This window comes from Mesoplodon bidens (assembly GCF_964165515.1).
Source record: "Mesoplodon bidens genome assembly, chromosome: 1".
NCBI lineage: Eukaryota > Metazoa > Chordata > Mammalia > Artiodactyla > Ziphiidae > Mesoplodon > Mesoplodon bidens.
Window position 1 is genome coordinate 226446616 of NC_138176.1, and position 15345 is coordinate 226461960.

At 40.8% G+C, this 15345-nt stretch overlaps 1 protein-coding gene across 1 annotated transcript in view; it reads left to right on the forward strand.

The window, feature by feature from the left end:
- The first annotated feature begins 5081 nt into the window (after positions 1-5081).
- FHIP1A (FHF complex subunit HOOK interacting protein 1A) overlaps positions 5082-15345 on the forward strand; it is a 109195-nt gene continuing 98931 nt past the window's right edge. Inside the window, exon 1 of the mRNA XM_081252762.1 lies at positions 5082-5299. Within this exon, the coding sequence (XP_081108888.1) occupies positions 5195-5299 (105 nt within the window). The 5' untranslated portion in view covers positions 5082-5194. The remainder of the gene's footprint in view (positions 5300-15345) is intronic.

Consider the following 15345-nt stretch of genomic DNA (forward strand, 5'->3'; position numbering starts at 1 on the left):
TTACTTGATAAGCACATTTACATTAGTAGACTCTTTATGTATTTAATAGCAGCCAATTCAGAGCCTTCCGAAGTGCATTCTAAAACATGAGTTTTTCTACTGGCAGTTGCTCAGGAAAAAAACAAACCAAACACAAATTATATTTGAGATGGTTGATTTCTGTGCTTTAGGTTCCTTAAGTGAAATATGCATTAATCATGAAAGAATACAGGTAGAATCCTGTTTACAACTAGAATTCTCTCAAAGATTTTTGTACCACGGCCATTAGCCTCCTTTAATGATTATCTGATTACCCCTCCCCAATTAGTGTAACAGTTGCAAAAGAATGTGTAAAATGATGACTTTTGAACTGGGAGAGACCTCAGAAATAATCATTTAGTCCTAACTACTCCCCGAAGCGAGGTTCCAAACCAAGAGTCTCCTGATGGTTAGAGCTGGAGCTAGAGTCCTGGGCCCTGTCTGCCAGTCAAAGCTTAAGTCCCTGAGTAGGGACCTAAGTTTCCTGACTTCCATGCTTGGAGAACTGAGCTAAAAACTCTTAGCCCTGATGCTTTGTTCCCCACTTTAAATCCACCTATCCTCTCTGACTGTCTCCAGAAACCAACCAGAGGAATATCAGGAGGGAAGGAGAAGGAAAGGTAGGAAGGGAGCCTTTCCATCAAGTTCAAGATTTGGTGACTCACTATGAAAAGACTCGGCCGTGCTTCTCTTTTTTCTCTAGGCCTCTCCTAACTGTGCTCTTGACCTCGCCTTTCTCCTCCTCTTGCCCCATCAAAATCCCCCCCCCTTTTTTTTTCTTTGGTATCTTCAAATTCTCCATGTTCGTTGATTCCTTCTCATTAGACCTACAAATATAGTCACTTTTCCCTTAATAAAAATGTTCCCTTGGCTGTGTCTCCCTTAAGGTGGCCATCTACTTCTTTCCTTTCAGGATTTTTTTATAGTCCATTATTAGAAGATATTATATTTAAATATGTAAAAGAATTGAAGGATGGTATGTAATAATATGTAATTAAATGCCAAAACGTATACATTATAAGTCCAGCCTGATAGTGAAAGAGAGCTATATTAAAATATAGTCATTGGTAGTTCAGGAAAAAATGTGATTTTGACCCATTTACAGCTCTCCTAAGTATTGTAGTTTTTGAGAGGGTCTGAAATTAGATAAGATGTCTGTCTGGGAGGGCGGTAGAAGGAATTTTTACATTGGAAAGAGGTATAATCTAGATGACTAGAATCTAGGCTTTTATGATTATATGGTACATTTTATAATTCTGTGATATGGAAGCATATGCTTGTGCTTTTTTCATAGTCAAATAAAAGATATCATATACTTTCAAAAAAGGGCAAATAAAAATATAGGTAATTCTTATGTCAGTTATCTCTGTCTTCAACAATATTTAATAGAATTTTTCTCTCCTTATTGATGGAAAATATTTTTATATATAATATTAATGAGATATATAAATGTGACCACTCAGTAATGTCTTTGGAAATAATATAGTCGGTTCTGTCTTTGAAGTATAGAAACTGTACTAATATCTCAGCATTCGTTCATATGTACATACATAATACATACATGTATTTTGATAACTCATCTCTTCCCCCCAAGACCAAAAACCTCAACAACCGTACCACAATACCACATGCAACCACTGTGGGGAGAGTCCTTTGGGTATTTTTTGTTGGTGGTGGTTTGTTTGAAGAAAGGGAAAAAAATCACTTGTTAGGGGCTAAACAATTTCTAGAGCTTTCTCTCAGGCATGAAATTCGAGTTGATGTGCATGTATGTATTTATGGGAAGAACAGGCTGCATGTGTGCCAAGAGCAGCAAGCTTTACCTTAACCATTCCCAACTTCAGATGCCTTAGACTGAAGAGAGCAGAGGGCAAGAAGCGGTGACATCCAGCGATGCCACATGCCATAAGCACACGATCTAGCACCTGCAGCCTCTCCTACCTGCTCACAGCCTTTTGCTTAGTATTGCCCTTCTGTTTTCTTCATTTGGGATTTTTAGCTGTTGTCTAAGGGTTAAGTAAAATGCTTGGAATTGGAAAAAGGAAAGGCTGATAACAGGAAAATGCAGAAATATGTTGAAAACCTTGGTGCTTGAGGAAATGGGTCCTAAAACATCGCTCATAAATATGGAGTCATCTCTTTCATTTTCACACTGCCCTGGGGACATGCCAGTGCTTTACCACTTTAACCTGGGAATGAGAGAGAGAGTGGCTTCTGGGTGCTTAGGTGGTGTTTTCTTTGACAGGGTCTCCTGCAATAGCTTTTCGCTTCCCAAACGTGGCTTGCTGGACTTGCCTCCCCCTCTGCTTTCTCTCCCAGGTTCTCTCGATGTTGTGGTTTCTATATTCATGGCATATTTAGATTTTTCAGGCATCTGCCTCAAGAGTATGATTGGATAAGCATCAACCAAGTGAGATGTACCTTTCTCAGAGAAGATACAGATTCCTTAGGGGACTAGGGCTAGGGATTATAGCCAGGAGCAAGGAGAATACAGTTTCTAGAAAGAACACTGGACTAGGAGTCAAGAGACATTTCTGTCTCCATCAAAACTGACTTGTAAGTTCTTGGCCGCGGCTAAGAAATTTATCCTGTCTGTACTGTGGTCTCACTATCTGAAAAGACGCACGTGAAGTCCCTTTGAGAACTAATGTGAAGGATCTTAGAGAGCATCTTTCTGTTTTTGATGCAGAGGCAATTGGCATGATTTATGTTCCCTTTATACCTTCGAAGAAGAATCTGAGAGTCCCAGAGCTGGAAGGCATCTCAGAGAGTCTTCTACTTTTTCAACCTCTGGGCTAAACCCAAACACTCTGATTTTCTCCGTTATTATCATTACACCATCTGAATAAGAGACCTTGACATTTTCAAAGAAATGTAGTGTTTAGGACAGCAAGGAAGTTGAATCAGAACTTGTTTTATCTCATCACTTAAAACAGGGTTGCACAATGAGATACCGTCTAGAAGGGCTAGCCTGCGAACCAAAGTGAGGTCAAGAGAGTGGCGGGAGGATCACAGGGAGTGTGTGTGTGTGTGTGTGTGTGTGTGTGTGTGTGTGTGTGTGTGTGACTGGGAACACATACTCTGCGTGCATGGGCAGACACTCCTGATTTTTAAAACACCAGTTGGGCGCAGTGTAACATGCGTCTCAGTGGCAAAGGGCCATGTTGGTAATGGACAGTGTCTTATTGACAACAACAGATTTGGGCTTCCCTGGTGGCACAGTGGTTAAGAATCCGCCTGCCAATGCAGGGGACACGGGTTCGAGCCCTGGTCCGGGAAGATCCCACATGCCACAGAGCAACGAAGCCCGTGCACCACAACTACTGAGCCTGTGCTCTAGAGCCCGTGCTCCGCAACGAGAAGCCAACACAATGAGAAGCCCGTGCACCGCAAAGAAGAGTAGCCCATGCTCGCCACAACTAGTGAAAGCCCATGTGCAGCAACGAAGACCCAACACAGCCATAAATAAATAAATAAATTTATTAAAAAAAAATAAAACAACACATTTGTATTATTAAGAATTATATGTTGGGGAATTCACCAATATACATAACAAAACATAGTCATGAAAGATACATGTAAACTGTTTCACTTACAATATCTATGCAGTCCTCCTAACAGGCTTCCCTCTTTCCACACACCTTAATCCCCCATCATTCTCCTTAAGAAATGTTTCATTCCCCAAATTATTAATTCTTACGTGTTTTCTTTTCTTATGTACTAAAATTTATTATGAAGATCTTTTTTTAATGTTGATTGGTTACTCTTCTACACGCCCCCAACAGAGGTACTTGTTTTGAATATTCCTTTAACTATTTTCCAGTGTTGAAGTCCTCTTCCCACAAAGAACTTGATCAATAAGTCTAACCTGAATCATCACCTGAAGTCCCTTGTTTATAGAAGGAATAGTTGATCAGTGTTCTCCTTGTAATACCCTCATGTTACTCAGTTGAAAATAGCCTCTTTTTTTTTTTTTTTTTTTTTAATCTTTTAGCACTACGAGTCTGGAAATTTTATCATGGACTTTGTTTTCCAGTGCTCTGGTAATTATAATGTAATTACTTTTCTCTGAACTCTCTCTAGTCTGTACACTAAACAAATAACGTTTTGAACTGTCCCCAGTCCTTTTTTGGGCTGATGAATCTAAGATAATAATACCAGTATCTTAGTGCTTTTGTCAGAGAGTTAGCACCACACAACTGGATCACATTGCCTGTATACTCTATGACCCCAGTATCTTTTTTTCTCCCCACTGGCCCTCTTGGAGTCAGGCTTTCTTCATATTTTGTCCACATAACTCATTTTTCATTGATAAGTGCACTGTTGCCTTGTCCTCACACCAAGTAAGCACTCTCTTGTTTTTGATGGATCATTACTATCTGATTTGTCAGGGTTACCTGGAATTCTCTTATTTTTCAGGAAAGCTGGAAACCTTAACTTAGGTTGTAGCCACAAAATGACTGAGAATGCTTTCAATTCCATTATGACAGTCGTTGATTAAAAAAATTGGTATTATTGGACCCAGGAGTCTGGGTGCTGTGTTATAACTCCCCTAAGTTACATCAAGCCATTTATTTCAGTCACTATTAACTAATGATTTTCCTGTTTCTGGGTGTTTTTACACACCACTAACATTGCTATCATAGTTTATTGCTTCTGGAAACTAGATTTGAGTGATACAGAATAAAAATCTAATAATAATAATAATAATCTATAATAATAATAATCTAATAATCTAGAATAATAATCTAGAATAATAATAATCTAGTGATATAGAATAATAATCTAGTTGGTGATAGTGGAGAGAATAAATCCAATAATTGTTTAATTTATTCATGTAGCTTTGGTAGCATCATTATTTTATATAGTTAGTAGCAAAGTGAGAGAAAACAGAAGAAAGGCTTTAGGTTGAGTATAAATGTCTATTTTGTTGATATTTTTGCTCAGTGTTGGACTTTGAGAATGTCTGTGTTTTGATTTTAACTTAAGTCAGTGTCCTGTTTAATATATGAATGTAATGGGATGCATTTTTTGTTTTTGTCATTACAGGTTTGGAAAGTGACAATGAAATGTGAAGAAGTTACATTTCTACTGTGACACTTGAAAGTTAGTGACTGCTTACCAAATTTTCATGAAAATTAAATATGACTTAGAAGCATTTGGTTTTTGAAGGTTTATGATGTCATCGGTTGCGACAGAAGGCAGACTCCGGCAGGCTGTGAGCTTGCAGGGAGTTGACCCAGAAACATGCATGATTGTATTTAAAAACCACTGGGCGCAGGTAATGTATGAGTTCCACCTTCTCTGCTGGTTAGGTAGCCCTAGAAGCCTCTATTGCACTGAACCAGGGTTCCCAACCTGTGTGACAGGTGGGCTTCCAGAAAACATAAGGAGGAAACCCTTTCAGGTAGGAAGAAAAGCAGATTTCTCTACTTGCATTCCTAGAATAGGTAGTTGGTTAAGAACCTTGGTTTTCACGAAAGCAATTAGGGGACATGCATGTTCCTCAGATATTTTTATAAGAGTAGCAGTTGGCCTTCGAGTGACTTGTCCTTTACTTTGCAATACACTTGACAACGAGTACATCCTCTTCCTTTCCCTCCTCCCTGCTGATTTCCATTCAGTCCTTAAACGCTACCAATACTAAAATACATATTTATTAAATATTTGCGAAGTGCTGTGCCGAATACATCAAATACCTTACATTTAATCTTCTCCGCAAACCAGTAAGGCAGTTGGTTTTAGCTTCATCACTTTACAGATGAGGGAATGGAAAATTATAGAGGTTAAATAGCTTGCTTGAGATTATACGACTAGTGAGTTTCCAATCAAGTACTGAGACCTTGGTCCCGTGACTCCAAGACCAGTGTATTTGACCTCTGTGCTCTAGCATTTTTCAGGCTGGTGGTCCCTATTCATTTAAGGAAAGAAGGTGCCTGGAAGTATCTGAATTCATTACAAAGTTGATTGTAAAAGTTTTTTTGATTATTCATTTTGACTTCTTTGTGATTCTTCTCTGATCTGCTTGTATGGATAATTAAGGCTTGAATGGTCAGGAAACTTACCAGCTTGCCCCTTTCCTCAGGGAGTTTACAAGTAGTAAAATAAATAAAATTGGCATTCTTTACTACTTGTACAACATTACACTCCCCAGGTGAGCTGGTAAGTGGCTATTTATGTGACAGTTTTTGAATGAGTACCCAGTTCCTTCCTGTGGCCGGAAACAGCCCATGGGTTAAAGCATTGAGCCTGTAAATCACAGCAATTATAAGGGGACACAGTTTAGATAAAAAACAAAATCAGTTCTGCTTCTGGTCATTTACACTTTGTGGCTTCCTGTCACTATCCAGTGTAAAGCTTTCAAGATTTTTTTTATGCATTTCCCCTTCTCTGACTGTTTACTGTTATAGTCTTAATGGGTTTGCTCTGGATATTAAGGGCACATCTGCTTTAGCAATGGGAAGAAAGTAATTCAGGAATTTTCCAGATAATTAGAGTAATTACCTTTGGCATTGTACTTTAGTGCTGACGCATACCACCCTCTGTTTAATGCAGGAAAATATTGAGTTGAGGGTAAGGATGACTTTGTCAGAGGGATTGGGGTTTAGTTTATTAAACACTTCCTTTCATAAAGTGGGTACACTCTTGGGCTCATTATCGTTTCAGCCATTTCTTTAACTTTGGCCAAGTTTCTTACCCCTTTAGTCTTAATTTTTCCTTTTAAATAAATCTGGAAAATGCCCTCAGTGTCTCTCTAGTTCCAAAGGCTCTTGAGGGCTTTACTGTTACCTTTATGAATAAAAATGCTGGTTGAAGAAATTCATGTCGATGTGAATGTGATTACAGTCGTCCCTTGGTATCTGTGAGGGATGGGCTCCAGGACACCAGCAGATACCAAATCTGTGGACGCTCAAGTCCTTATATAAGGTGATATTTCCATATAACCTACGCACATCTGCACATCCTCCAAATCATCTCTAGATTACTTACAATATCTAATACGGTGTAAATACTATGTGAATAGTGTCAATACGATGTAAGTGCTATGTAAATAGTTGCCAGTGTGCAGCAAATTCAAGTTGTGCTCTTTGGAACTTTTTGAAAATTTTTTCCAAATATTTTTGATCCATGATCGGTTGTATCTGCAGGTGCAGAACCTGCGGATACGGAGGACCGACTCTATTGTTAAATGGAGATTTACTGAGCCCAAACTCCAGCTACCTCACTGTGGGCGTCACAGGTGGGACACAGAAATGTATAAGCCTTCCTTTGGGCTTTTAAAGAATGTATAAGCTAGTTTGGATGACAACGTGAGATACATTGTTTTGTTTTGTTTTTTTTTTTTCATTTGGAAATATTTTATTTTATTTTATTTTATTTTTTTTTAAATTTTTTAAATTAGTTTCTGCTTTATAACAAAGTGAATCAGTCATACATATACATCTGTTCCCACATCCCTTCCCTCATGCATCTCCCTCCCTCCCACCCTCCCCATCCCACCCCTCCAGGCGGTCACAAAGCACCGAGCTGATCTCCCTGTGCTCTGTGGCTGCTTCCCACTATCTATCTACCTTACGTTTGGTAGTGTATATATGTCCATGCCTCTCTTTTGCTTTGTCACAGCTTACCCTTCCCCCGCCCCATATCCTCAAGTCCATTCTCAAGTAGGTCTGTGTCTTTATTCCTGTTTTGCCCCTAGGTCCTTCATGACTTTTTTTTTTTTTTTTAAAATTCCGTATATATGTGTTAGCATACGGTATTTGTCTTTCTCTTTCTGACTTACTTCACTCTGTATGACAGACTCTAGGTCTATCCACCTCATTACAAATAGCTCAGTTTCGTTTCTTTTTATGGCTGAGTAATATTCCATTGTATATATGTGCCACATCTTCTTTATCCATTCATCCGATGATGGACACTTAGGTTGTTTCCAGCTCCGGGCTATTGTGAATAGAGCTGCAATGAACATTTTGGTACATGTCTCTTTTTGAATTATGGTTTTCTCAGGGTATATGCCTAGTAGTGGGATTGCTGGGTCATATGGTAGTTCTATTTTTAGTTTTTTAAGGAACCTCCATACTGTTCTCCATAGTGGCTGTACCAATTCACATTCCCACCAGCAGTGCAAGAGTGTTCCCTTTTTTCCACACCCTCTCCAGCATTTATTGTTTCTAGATTTCTTGATGATGGCCATTCTGACTGGTGTGAGATGATATCTCATTGTAGTTTTGATTTGCATTTCTCTAATGATTAATGATGTTGAGCATTCTTTCATGTGTTTGTTGGCAGTCTGTATATCTTCTTTGGAGAAATGCCTATTTAAGTCTTCTGCCCATTTTTGGATTGGGTTGTTTGTTTTTTTGCTATTGAGCTGCATGAGCTGTTTATAAATTTTGGAGATTAATCCTTTGTCAGTTGCTTCATTTGCAAATATTTTCTCCCATTCTGAGGGTTGTCTTTTGGTCTTCTTTATGGTTTCCTTTGCTGTGCAAAAGCTTTGAAGTTTCATTAGGTCCCATGTGTTTATCTTTGTTTTTATTTCCATTTCTCTAGGAGGTGGGTCCAAAAGGATCTTGCTGTGATTTATGTCATAGAGTGTTCTACCTATGTTTTCCTCTAAGAGTTTGATAGTTTCTGGCCTTACATTTAAGTCTTTAATCCATTTTGAGCTTATTTTTGTGTATGGTGTTAGGGAATGATCTAATCTCAAACTTTTACATGTCCCTGTCCAGTTTTCCCAGCACCACTTATTGAAGAGACTGTCCTTTCTCCACTGTACATTCCTGCCTCCTTTATCAAAGATAAGTTGGCCATATGTGCGTGGGTTTATCTCTGGGCTTTCTATCCTGATCCACTGATCTATTTTTCTATTTTTATGCCAGTACCACACTGTCTTGATTACTGTAGCTTTGTAGTATAGTCTGAAGTCAGGGAGCCTGATTCCTCCAGCTCCGTTTTTCGTTCTCAAGATTGCTTTGGCTATTCGGGGTCTTTTATTTTTCCAAACAAATTTTGAAATTTTTTGTTCTAGTTCTGTGAAAAATGCCAGTGGTAGTTTGATAGGGATTGCATTGAATCTGTAGATTGCTTTGGGTATTAGAGTCATTTTCACAATATTGATTCTTCCAATCCAGGAGCATGGTATATCTCTCCATCTATTTGTATCATCTTTAATTTCTTTCATCAGTGTCTTATAATTTTCTGCATACAGGTCTTTTGTCTCCTTAGGTAGGTTTATTCCTAGATATTTTATTCTTTTTGTTGCAATGGTAAATGGGAGTGTTTTCTTGATTTCATTTTCAGATTTTTCATCATTAGTGTACAGGAATGCCAGAGATTTCTGTACATTAATTTTGTATCCTGCTACTTTACCAAATTCATTGATTAGTTCTAGTAGTTTTTCGGTAGCATCTTTAGGATTCTCTATGTATAGTATCATGTCATCTGCAAACAGTGACAGCTTTACTTCTTCTTTTCCGATTTGGATTCCTTTTATTTCCTTTTCTTCTCTGATTGCTGTGGCTAAAACTTCCAAAACTATGTTGAATAAGAGTGGTGAGAGTGGGCAGCCTTGTCTTGTTCCTGATCTTAGTGGAAATGGTTTCAGTTTTTCACCATTGAGGACAATGTTGGCTGTGGGTTTGTCATATATGGCCTTTATGATGTTGAGGAAAGTTCCCTCTATGCCTACTTTCTGCAGGGTTTTTATCATAAATGGGTGTTGAATTTTGTCGAAAGCTTTCTCTGCATCTATTGAGATGATCATATGGTTTTTCTCCTTCAACTTGTTAATATGGTGTATCACATTGATTGATTTGCGTATATTGAAGAATCCTTGCATTCCTGCAATAAACCCCACTTGATCATGGTGTATGATCCTTTTAATGTGCTGTTGGATTCTGTTTGCTAGTATTTTGTTGAGGATTTTTGCATCTATGTTCATCAGTGATATTGGCCTGTAGTTTTCTTTCTTTGTGACATCCTTGCCTGGTTTTGGTATCAAGGTGATGGTGGCCTCGTAGAATGAGTTTGGGAGTGTTCCTTCCTCTGATATTGTTTGGAAGAGTTTGAGAGGGATGGGTGTTAGCTCTTCTCTAAATGTTTGATAGAATTCGCCTGTGAAGCCATCTGGTCCTGGGCTTTTGTTTGATGGAAGATTTTTAATCACAGTTTCAATTTCAGTGCTTGTGATTGGTCTATTCATATTTTCTATTTCTTCCTGAGTCAGTCTTGGCAGGTTGTGCATTTCTAAGAATTTGTCCATCTCTTCCAGGTTGTCCATTTTATGGGCATAGAGTTGCTTGTAGTAATCTCTCATGATCTTTTGTATTTCTGCAGTGTCAGTTGTTACTTCTCCTTTTTCATTTCTAATTCTATTGATTTGAGTCTTCTCCCTTCTTTTCTTGATGAGTCTGGCTAATGGTTTACCAATTTTGTTTATCTTCTCAAAGAACCAGCTTTTAGTTTTATTGATCTTTGCTATCGTTTCCTTCATTTCTTTTTCATTTATTTCTGATCTGATTTTTATGATTTCTTTCCTTCTGCTAACTTTGGGGTGTTTTTGTTCTTCTTTCTCTAATTGCTTTAGGTGCAAGGTTAGGTTGTTTATTCGAGATGTTTCCTGTTTCTTAAGGTGGGATTGTATTGCTATAAACTTCCCTCTTAGAACTGCTTTTGCTGCATCCCATAGGTTTTGGGTCGTCGTGTCTCCATTGTCATTTGTTTCTAGGTATTTTTTAAATTCCTCTTTGATTTCTTCAGTGATCACTTCGTTATTAAGTAGTGTATTGTTTAGCCTCCATGTGTTTGTATTTTTTACAGCTCTTTTCCTGTAATTGATATCTAGTATCATCGCATTGTGGTCAGAAAAGACACTTGATACAATTTCAATTTTCTTAAATTTACCAAGGCTTGATTTGTGACCCAAGATATGATCTATCCTGGAGAATGTTCCATGAGCACTTGAGAAAAATGTGTATTCTGTTGTTTTTGGATGGAATGTCCTATAAATATCAATTAAGTCCATCTTGTTTAAGGTATCATTTAAAGCTTGTGTTTCCTTATTTATTTTCATTTTGGAAGATCTGTCCATTGGTGAAAGTGGGGTGTTAAAGTCCCCTACTATGATTGTGTTACTGTCGATTTCTCCTTTTATGGCTGTTAGTATTTGCCTTATGTATTGAGGTGCTCCTATGTTTGGTGCATAAATATTTACAATTGTTATATCTTCTTCTTGGATCGATCCCTTGATCATTATGTAGTGTCCTTCTTTGTCTCTTCTAGTAGTCTTTATTTTAAAGTCTATTTTGTCTGATATGAGAATTGCTACTCCAGCTTTCTTTTGGTTTCCATTTGCATGGAATATCTTTTTCCATCCCCTTACTTTCAGTCTGTATGTGTCTCTAGGTCTGAAGTGGGTCTCTTGTAGACAGCATATATATGGGTCTTGTTTTTGTATCCATTCAGCCAATCTGTGTCTTTTGGAGGGAGCATTTAGTCCATTTACATTTAAGGTAATTATTGATATGTATGTTCCTATTCCCATTTTCTTAATTGTTTTGGGTTCGTTATTGTAGGTCTTTTCCTTCTGTTGTGTTTCTTGCCTAGAGAAGTTCCTTTAGCATTTGTTGTAAAGCTGGTTTGGTGGTGCTGAACTCTCTCAGCTTTTGCTTGTCTGTAAACGTTTTAATTTCTCCATCAAATCTGAATGAGAGGGCCTCCCTGGTGGCGCAGTGGTTGAGAGTCCGCCTGCCGATGCAGGGGATACGGGTTCGTGCCCCGGTCTGGGAGGATCCCATATGCCGCGGAGCGGCTGGGCCCGTGAGCCATGGCCACTGAGCCTGCGCATCCGGAGCCTGTGCTCCGCAACGGGAGAGGACACAACAGTGAGAGGCCCGCGTACCGCAAAAAGAAAAAAAAAAAGAAAAAAAAAAAAAAAATCTGAATGAGATCCTTGCTGGGTAGAGTAATCTTGGTTGCAGGTTTTTCTCCTTCATCACTTTAATTATGTCCTGCCACTCCCTTCTGGCTTGTAGAGTTTCTGCTGAGAGATCAGCTGTTATCCTGATGGGGATTCCCTTGTGTGTTATTTGTTGTTTTTGCCTTGCTGCTTTTAATATGATTTCTTTGTGTTTAATTTTTGACAGTTTGATTAATATGTGTCTTGGCGTATTTCTCCTTGGATTTATTCTGTATGGGACTCTCTGTGCTTCTTGGACTTGATTAACTATTTCCTTTCCCATATTAGGGAAGTTTTCAACTATAATCTCTTCAAATATTTTCTCAGTCCCTTTCTTTTTCTCTTCTTCTTCTGGAACCCCTATAATTTGAATGTTGGTGCGTTTAATGTTGTCCCAGAGGTCTCTGAGACTGTCCTCTGTTCTTTTCATTCTTTTTTCTTTATTTTGCTCTGCAGCAGTTATTTCCACTATTTTATCTTCCACCTCACTTATCCGTTCTTCTGCCTCAGTTATTCTGCTATTGATCCCATCTAGAGTATTTTTTATTTCATGTATTGTGTTTTTAATCGATGCTTGATTCATCTTTAGTTCTTCTAGGTCCTTGTTAACTGTTTCTTGCATTTTGTCTATTCTATTTCCAAGATTTTGGATCTGGGAAATAGAATCTTGGATCATCTTTACCATCATTATTCTGAATTCTTTTTCAGGTAGACTGCCTATTACGTCTTCATTTGTTAGGTCTGGTGGGTTTTTATCTTGTTCCTTCTCCTGCTGTGTGTTTTTCTGTCTTCTCATTTTGCTTATGTTACTGTGTTTGGGGTCTCCTTTTTGCAGGCTGCAGGTTCGTAGTTCCCGTTGTTTTTGGTGTCTGTCTCCAGTGGCTAAGGTTGGTTTAGTGGGTTGTGTAGGCTTCCTGGTGGAAGGTACTAGTGCCTGTGTTCTGGTGAATGAGGCTGGATCTTGTCTTTCTGGTGGGCAGGTCCACGTCTGGTGGTGTGTTTTGGGGTGTCTGCGGATTTTTTATGATTTTAGGCCACCTCTCTGCTAATGGGTGGCGTTGTGTTTCTGTCTTGCTAGTTGTTTGGCATAGGGTGTCCAGCACTGTAGCTTGCTGGTCGTTGAGTGAAGCTGGGTGCTGGTGTTGAGATGGAGATCTCTGGAAGATTTTCGCCGTTTGATATTATGTGGAGCTGGGAGGTCTCTTGTGGACCAGTGTCCTGAAGTTGGCTCTCCCACCTCAGAGGCACAGCACTGACTCCTGGCTCCTCAATTTGGGATGATTTGTTGTCTATTCATGTATTCCACAGATGCAGGGTACATCAAGTTGATTGTGGAGCTTTAATCCGCTGCTTCTGAGGCTGCTGGGAGAGGTTTCCCTTTCTCTTCTTTGTTCTCACAGCTCCTGGGTCTCAGCTTTGGATTTGGCCCCGCCTCTGCGTGTAGGTCGCCGGAGGGCGTCTGTTCTTCGCTCAGACAGGACAGGGTTAAAGGAGCAGCCTCTTCGGGGACTCTGGCTCACTCAGGCCGGGCGGGAGGGAGGGGCACGGAGTGCGGGGCGAGTCTGCAGCGGCAGAGTTCGGCGTGACGTTGCACCAGCCCGAGGCGCGCCGTGCGTTCTCCCAGGGAAGCCGCCCCTGGATCCCGGGACCCCAGCAGTGGCGGGCTGCACAGGCTCCTGGAAGGGCGGTGTGGACAGTGACCTGCGCTTGCACACAGGCTTCTTGGCGGCAGCAGCAGCAGCCCCAGCGTCCCACGCCCGTCACTGGGCTCCGCGCTTTCAGTCGTGACTCGCGCCCGTCTGTGGAGCGCCTTTAAGCAGCGCTCTTAATCCCCTCTCCTCGCGCACCAGGAAACCAAGAGGGAAGAAAAAGTCTCTTGCCTCTTCGGCAGCTCCAGAGTTTTCCCGGACTCCCTGCCGGCTAGCTGTGGCACATTAGCCCCCTTCAGGCTGAGTTCTCGCCGCCAGCCCCAGTCCTTTCCCTGCGCTCTGACCGAAGCCCGAGCCTCAGCTTCCAGCGCCGCCCGCCCTGGCGGGCGAGCAGACAAGCCTCTCGGGCGGGTGGGTGCCGCTCGGCACCGATCCTCTGTGCGGGAATCTCTCCGCTTTGCCCTACCCAGGTATGTGGGGAGTTTCTTGCCTTTTGGGAGGTCTGGGGTCTTCTGCCAGCATTCAGTAGGTGTTCTGTAGGAGTTGTTCCACGTGTAGCTGTATTTCTGGTGTATCCGTGGGGAGGAAGGTGATCTCCGCGTCTTACTCTTCCGCCATCTTACCCGGAAAGAGATACATTGTTATAAAATGAATAATATTGATCACAGGAATTAAGTCAAGGGAAGGGACTATTACGGATGAAAATGGCCTGTGGAATCCAGGAAGTGAGATTTTGTTAGCTTGACTGTGGGAAGAGAAGGTTTGTTTTTTTTGTTTTTTTTTTTTGCGGTACGCGCGCCCTCACTGCTGTGGCCTCTCCCATTGCGGAGCACAGGCTCCGGACACGCAGGCTCAGTGGCCATGACTCATGGGCCCAGCCGCCCCGCGGCATGTGGGATCTTCCCGGACCAGGGCACGAACCCATGTCCCCTGCATCGGCAGGCGGACTCTCAACCACTGCGCCACAAGAGAAGCCCAAGAGAAGGTTTTGATGACAGAAAGCAAAAGAACATTTTAGAGAAGGGGTATTAGGAACAAATGCTCAGCTTTGCCTTTTTTGGATGGTTAGAAATAAAAAAGGTGAGGAAGTCAGGGCAAGGCAGAGCTGTGAGGCTAAGTTTGAGGTAAGGAATGAGACTTTCAGCTGATAGAAATAAGTGCTACTTATTGTTTTTGGAGTTTCACGCATTAGCGCTTTTGGAGTTTCACGCATTAGCGCTTTGCTGTGAGTTGTTCAGGCTGGGGGCGGATTCGCAGAGGATTGGGAAATGAGCTACAATCTGACATAAACTTCTGTGACTAGTGTGACGTAGCCCCCGGGTTCCCCTGAGGCAACCCAAGAAAACTGTAAGGCTGGTAGGAAATCTGTAGACAGAACTGGGTGACAACGTTCTATTTAGCAAAGTGTTCCATTAGCTGGCAAGTACCATGGTTTTTCAGATGTTAAGTTAGGGAAAATGAAGGCAACAAAAGTCAGTGGTGTCCAAAGTGCTTCTGTTTGTTAGGATACTTCAGTACAAATTCAGCATAATTAACATATATTCGGCAGGTTCTGTTCTACTGTTTACTAGGAGCTTCTACTTCAGACCTTGAGTGGTGATCAAGGATACCCGCTTACCCACCTACACTTTGCAGTCTGTCAGGGACAGCTGGTTATACAGCCATCCATCATCCGAGGCATCATCTGAGGCAGTCCGAGGTTCAGGGGCGGGTCGCCAG